At 31.6% G+C, this 6,343-nt stretch overlaps 1 protein-coding gene across 1 annotated transcript in view; it reads right to left on the reverse strand.

Annotated features, from left to right (window-relative positions):
- Positions 1-3,585: 3,585 nt before the first annotated feature.
- LOC106478300 (coiled-coil domain-containing protein 158-like) overlaps positions 3,586-6,343 on the reverse strand; it is a 45,517-nt gene continuing 42,759 nt past the window's right edge. Inside the window, exon 16 of the mRNA XM_013938830.1 lies at positions 3,586-3,628. Within this exon, the coding sequence (XP_013794284.1) occupies positions 3,586-3,628 (43 nt within the window). The remainder of the gene's footprint in view (positions 3,629-6,343) is intronic.

The raw sequence follows: 6,343 nt of genomic DNA on the forward strand, positions 1-6,343 counted from the left end.
AAAGTACATGATAGTTCTAGAAACAAGAGAGCGTGAGAATTGTCACGTGATCTCGATGACGCAACAGTGCATTTACCTATGCAAACTCCAATAGCATTGAGTTAATAAATGACAGGAAGAAGAAGTAAAAAGGAAATTACGAAACAAAATTAGATGCAAGTTTTAAATTAAAGTTATGTCTTATGAAATAATGACAGATTGATATTCAAGGATCAATTTTATAATATTTTTATAAATATGCTTCAAATAACAATTTATGGTAAACAAATAATTTAAAAGGTGTAGCTCACTTAAAGGAAGTACATGATGCTATTCTAATGTTAAAAGTACTAAAAGCAGGGTTGTTCAGGAAGCATTAACAGTAAATTCGTGGCATTGACTTAGAAAAATATGTAACTTTAAAAAAAATTGTTTTAGGCTATTGTTGTTTATATAAATATCCTTCATCATGTTTATAACCAACCTATTTTTTTAGTATAATATAGAAGCATTAGAGGAAGACGCCAAGACAGAAGTTTTGAATACCTTGATAAATATAAAGACTTTGTTGTCAGATTTACAGAATATATCAAATGGTGAGTTAAAGTCAAAGCAACAACAACAACAAAAAGCCGTAATATTAAAAACGAAACCCTAAGACTGACATTCTATGCAATTTTGTGTGATCCGGGGGAGGAGGGGTGGGAGAAACAAAAAACAATGAAATGTATTAAAAATGTAAAAAATATTTGAAACCACTCTACCATAACAAACTGACTTGAGCCATATAATGATTGTTTATTTCCCTATAGTTAAAGCCAATATGCAAAATAATTTTCGTTAGTTTAAATGACACAAATACTTTAATTTTTATTCTATATCATAATACCGCTGGGTGGTAGTATAAGAAGTATGATTTTAACTTTAAGATTGTCTCTCAAATTCCACATCTCTCTCAAAGAAAACTACCAGATTTTAAAAGTTTGTCCTTCTACTTTTCAGAGATCTGTTGTAGAAGGAAAAAAAATACTGTAATAAGTCTATTGTTGATGCATCAAGCCATTTTTGCTTTTGCATGGTAAATAAATGGGGTTGCTCAAATATCTTGTCAACAGAATGTCTTGTCATGTGCTCTCTCCGTTGGACACAACTGCACAACAAAAGGATGACGGCATTAGAACTTTCTTCTGTTAGTCTTGGAAGCTAATTTCGATTTTCGAAGGATTCTTTATCTGTAATTTGCCATTTTACCTTTTATACATGAATATTATGAAGCTCTCTAAAGAATTATTTTGACTACAGGAACTTCTGAAATGATATTGTAAAAGACAGGGTGTCCGAAAAGTCTGGAACCATAGGCACTTTAACGAATTTTACAGAATGTGTTCCACATGCTGTCCTTGTAGTTCTAAGCAAGTTTGGAGACGGTATTTCCATTCTCTTTGAACATTGCAAAGCATATCCGTGTCATTGTAAATGGTCGTCGCGAATTCGTTGTTTCAGATGTTTGGTGTCCCTGATCTTTCTCTTTTCTCTCTCTCTCTCTGTTATATCAAATAAAAATAGTTTTCTTTACGTATATCTTATTCATTCGGACGAAATAAAAATATATTATCTCAAAAAATAGGGAATGGGGAAATAGTTTATAATGTTTTTCACACGAAATCCAATTCTTCACTTAGTACAACCATCTTGGTCGACTTCAGAGTGAAAAACGAGGCTCTAGTCCACTAATTACGAAGAGTGGACAGCAAATTAAATGTAAAACCTTCTCACAGGAAATTAAATTCTTCACTCTAGCTTAATACAACTGTCTTGATCGACTTCAATGTGAAAAATAAAGCTCCAGTTCATTAATTATGACATTCCTGCTTACTTACTTCTAAAGCGTTACCACGAAATTTATGTAACTGGCTTTATAATTCGAATTCTAAAAGTCTCAGTAGGCAGATACTGGATACTGGCATTAAAACGGATAACATCCTTTCATTAGAAATGGGAATGAGTATAAATGGAACATAAAATAAGACTTAGTAAAAGAAAAGAACATAGTGTCATATCCTAATGGGTATACTTATGTTTCAAAACTTAGATAATTAACTGTGACATTAAAACACACGGCATGCGTTGACATAGTAAATGAATAAAAGTAACATTTTATTAAAATACGCCAGAAAAGTTCCTTCAGGTATGACAAACTTATTTGTGATGACTGTGTTTGTTTATATTTCCATGTGAAGATATTGTTCCTTTGATCAAAATTAACCACAATCAACCGCCTTTTGTTAAATATTTCTACGGCTTATACATACGATTAGAAAATAATGTATTAAAAACTAGAATTATGAAGAAATAAATAACGAAAACTTACAGTAATTTATACAACAGGTTTTTTTTCTGTTGTTAAACCGGCTGTTGGTATGTTGAATGTATTAACAAAGTCATGCCTATTGCTAGCAAGTGCAAGTTCGAGCAACGTTTATATGTTTATTTGCAAAAAAACAAAATCAAAAGTATCAAACGTTTCATGTTAATGGATTTATTTATTTTTAGGAATTATAAAGACCAGTAGAACGGCGCTTTGCAGTAACTATAATATAGGAATTAAAATAATTATACACATAGTTTCGAATACTTAACAAAGCTGATGTTTGAAAAGTACCCTTTAGCATTCTATTCTGTAGCGGTGTATTAAAATCGTATGGAATATTAATATTTCAAAACAGTTACTTAAATAACTTTGAAAATGGAAGAAACTTTCATATGTAAATTACAATTCATTTTGATATGAAAATGAAGTCTTTTATTTGAAAATGTTGTTGTTGTTTTTTGTTCTTTGGTGGACAAATAGGGAAGAAGAGGTAAATGCAATATTGGAAAAATCTAGATGACAAACTAGTTAGACCTCAACATTCGTTATATTTGTAAGTATTTTCATTATCATTTTACTAATTATCTAAGTAGAGGTAAAACTGAACACGACTCAAACTTCTGTTTAAAATTATCATGTTGTGTGTGTGTGTGTAAATACCTTTGCAAATGAAAACAAATCTGGAAACTAATAGTTTCCTTAGATGTAACATGTTTAGATGTTTATTTACATGTATATTAGTATTTCTTAACATCTTAGGTTAAACTATACATAAATGTAGCTGAAATACTGTTCATTTTAAAATTTAGCAACGATTGTGGAGTACCAGAATGAAAGCTCTACAATGCTTCATTCGTGTATTTATTGCTACGCATTATAATATCATAGTTTAGATAATACGGATCATTAAACAACTAAGATACCCGACTCCAGAGATCTTAATTTAGTACGCATTTGAATTATTTATAGTCATACGTACCTTAAATCTTTCAATATTTTCTTCAAGAGAAAATTTATGACTTTGATGAAGTTTGAAAGCTTCATTAGTTAACATCTGCATTTTCTGAGACATATTTGGATGTCCAAGGATAGGCCGAAGTTGATTTTCTAATTTACTTTTAGTGCCGACACTCTCCATATTTGCGTTTTGGAGACACTGATGGGCCTTAGTCACCATATCTTCCAATTTTGTATTATAATGATCAAAACACACTTGAAACTCTCTTTCTAGGAGTCTAGGTAACAGCTCCAACATCACGACGAATGATTTCAAAAATTCTAAACCAAAGAGAAGAACTATTGTAATCACAAAATTTCATTGTTTCTAACTTGTAAAATGTTTATTACGGAGAAATACACACGTATATATAAAAATGGACATGCAACGTTTCGACCTTCCACTTACGTCATCATCGGGCAAGATAAAATAAGGAGAATTTGAAACATTCGAGAGTAAGATGCGTGAAGCGAGAACATTAATAAAGTTTAATCAACAGTATTATTGACTATTTACGAACACTATCTATGAGGGCGAAGAAATAAGATTAAACACCTTTACATTGTATATATATCGCAATACCGTTATCGGTCCTGGTTGTCAACTTATTGTCATAACAGATAATGTATGTGGTAATATTCCCAATGCACTTGGGTGCTATTACCACAGACATTATCCGTTATGAAAATAAGTTGAAAACCAGGACCGATAACGGTACTGCGATATTTAATTCATTATTGTTTTATAGTGCTGATTTAATCGCCTATTAACAATTAATGTAATCAATAGTTTGTAAACTATATATATATGTTATTTTATTTTATAAACATCCTATTCATTTTAGTAATAAAAACATTATTACAGACAATGCGTTCAACCAATTATATCCTTGTGGATCGTGACCTGGTATAATGTATGGCCTCCCTAAGGTTCAGAAACAGAATCATCCATTACGCCATATACTTTCTGCACTCAGAACACACAGATATAAGCCGACCAAATTAATTGTACCTTTTCTTAAACCACTAACATATATTGAATTTAATGTCCTGGACTCGTTTTGATTAGTTAAAGAGTTAAAAGATCTACACCCTCCCAATGAATGTTTTATGTCTAGTTTTGATATAAGTTCTTTATTCACGAACATTCCATTGGATAAGACCATTGACATTTGTTTGGAAAAACTCTTTCAAGAGGAGTCTCTAGTTTATCGCGTAACTAAGGAACAACTTAGATCTTTAATTATTCACTCTGTAAAGAACAACCATTTTACATTTAATGGAAAACTATATGACCAAATTGATGGAGTGGCTATGGGATCCCTACTAGAACCAACTCTGGCTAAGATTTCTCTGAGCCACCATGAGCGATTTTGATTGAACAATTGCCCACAGAAATTCAAACCAATAGTTTACAAACGCTACGTTGATGACACTTTGGTCATTTTCGATCAAAGGATGAAGTTCAACAGTTTCTTGAGTATTTAAACTCGCAACAGTTGTTTGTACAATTTACCTATTAAATTGAAGAAAATAATACTCTGCCTTTCCTATATGTGCTAATTACTCGAGATGCTTAAAGTTTTTTAACGTCAATATATCGAAAGAAAACGTTCACGGGACAGCTTTGATAGTTTCATTCCTGTGGAATATAAGATCAACCAAGCAACATGCATAATGACTCGAGCCTTTAAAATCTGTTCAACTTATTTCATTTTACACTCTGAGATTAGTTTTCTTCAGGAAATATTATTGTGTAATGGATACCCTAGGAAAATGATTGAAAGCCTAACCAGGATATTTCTTAACAAAAGATTTTTCCCATGAAAATGTTCACAGTTGATAAATGCCCAGTTTCATTGACCATTCCTTACCTAGGACAACAAAGTGTCATACTTTCTAAACAAATTCAATCTGTGATAAGGAAGTTCTACCCACAAATTAAACTTAACATCATTTTCAAACCATCTTTTAGGTTAAAACATTTCTTTAACACAAAGGATCGTCTACCTATCTCTCTTCGCTCCTGGATTGTACATAAGTACACGTGTGGTGACTGTAAGGCCGCCTATATCGGGAGAACTAAACGACATTTTATCGTACGCATCCACGAGCGCGTGGGACACTGTGGTCAGGTAACATCCTTTTAAGTCCACCCATTTCGGCGATCTAAAATCACAGACTTGAAATTGGACGTATGATAACTAACTGAGGATTCACCATTATCTGTAATGGTCATTCCGACCTTGAACTGTTAATTAAAGAAAGTCTATCCATAAAAAAAAGTAATTTATAACAAACCACTTTATAAATAGGATGTTTATAAAATAAAATAATATATATATATATAATAAAACCAAAACAACAACAAAAAAATGTAAAGGTTTTTAATATTATTATTTCGTCCTCGTAGACAGTGTTTGTAAATAGTCAATAATACTATTGTTTAATTTTATCGTTGTTCTCGCTTCACGTGATTATAACATTATTTTAATCTTATTCTCGAATGTTTCAAATTATCGTTATTTTATCTTGTCTGATGATGACCTAAGTAGAAGGTCGAAACGTTGCATAGCCATTTTTATATATATACGTGTATATTTATCCGTAATAAACATTTTACAAATAGAAGAAGTATTGAGTTGATGCTTCTGCCTATTAAAGAAACTCTTGTAGAAATATATTAGTGGCTATATAATCTACTTATGCAGCTGAAGACGAAACTTTCGAAACGTCGTCCTCTACACGTGAACTGCATAAGCAGATTGCATAGTCAGCAATATGTTTCTGTAAGTGTCTCTCTAATAAGGCAGTAGCCGTCCGTTTTACAGCATCAACTCAATATGAATACTCTGTCTAAACTATCTACCAAAGAAGAAGTGTTGTTATTTTATCTTTCCTTAAAAAAACAAGGCCAAATATATTTATTTCCTAAACAAAATTGAGACGAATACACAAAACCCTACATAGTAGCTTGTTTGTTTGTTTTTGAATTTC

The sequence above is a fragment of the Limulus polyphemus genome, unplaced genomic scaffold (genome assembly GCF_000517525.1).
Source record: "Limulus polyphemus unplaced genomic scaffold, Limulus_polyphemus-2.1.2 Scaffold198, whole genome shotgun sequence".
Lineage (NCBI taxonomy): Eukaryota > Metazoa > Arthropoda > Merostomata > Xiphosura > Limulidae > Limulus > Limulus polyphemus.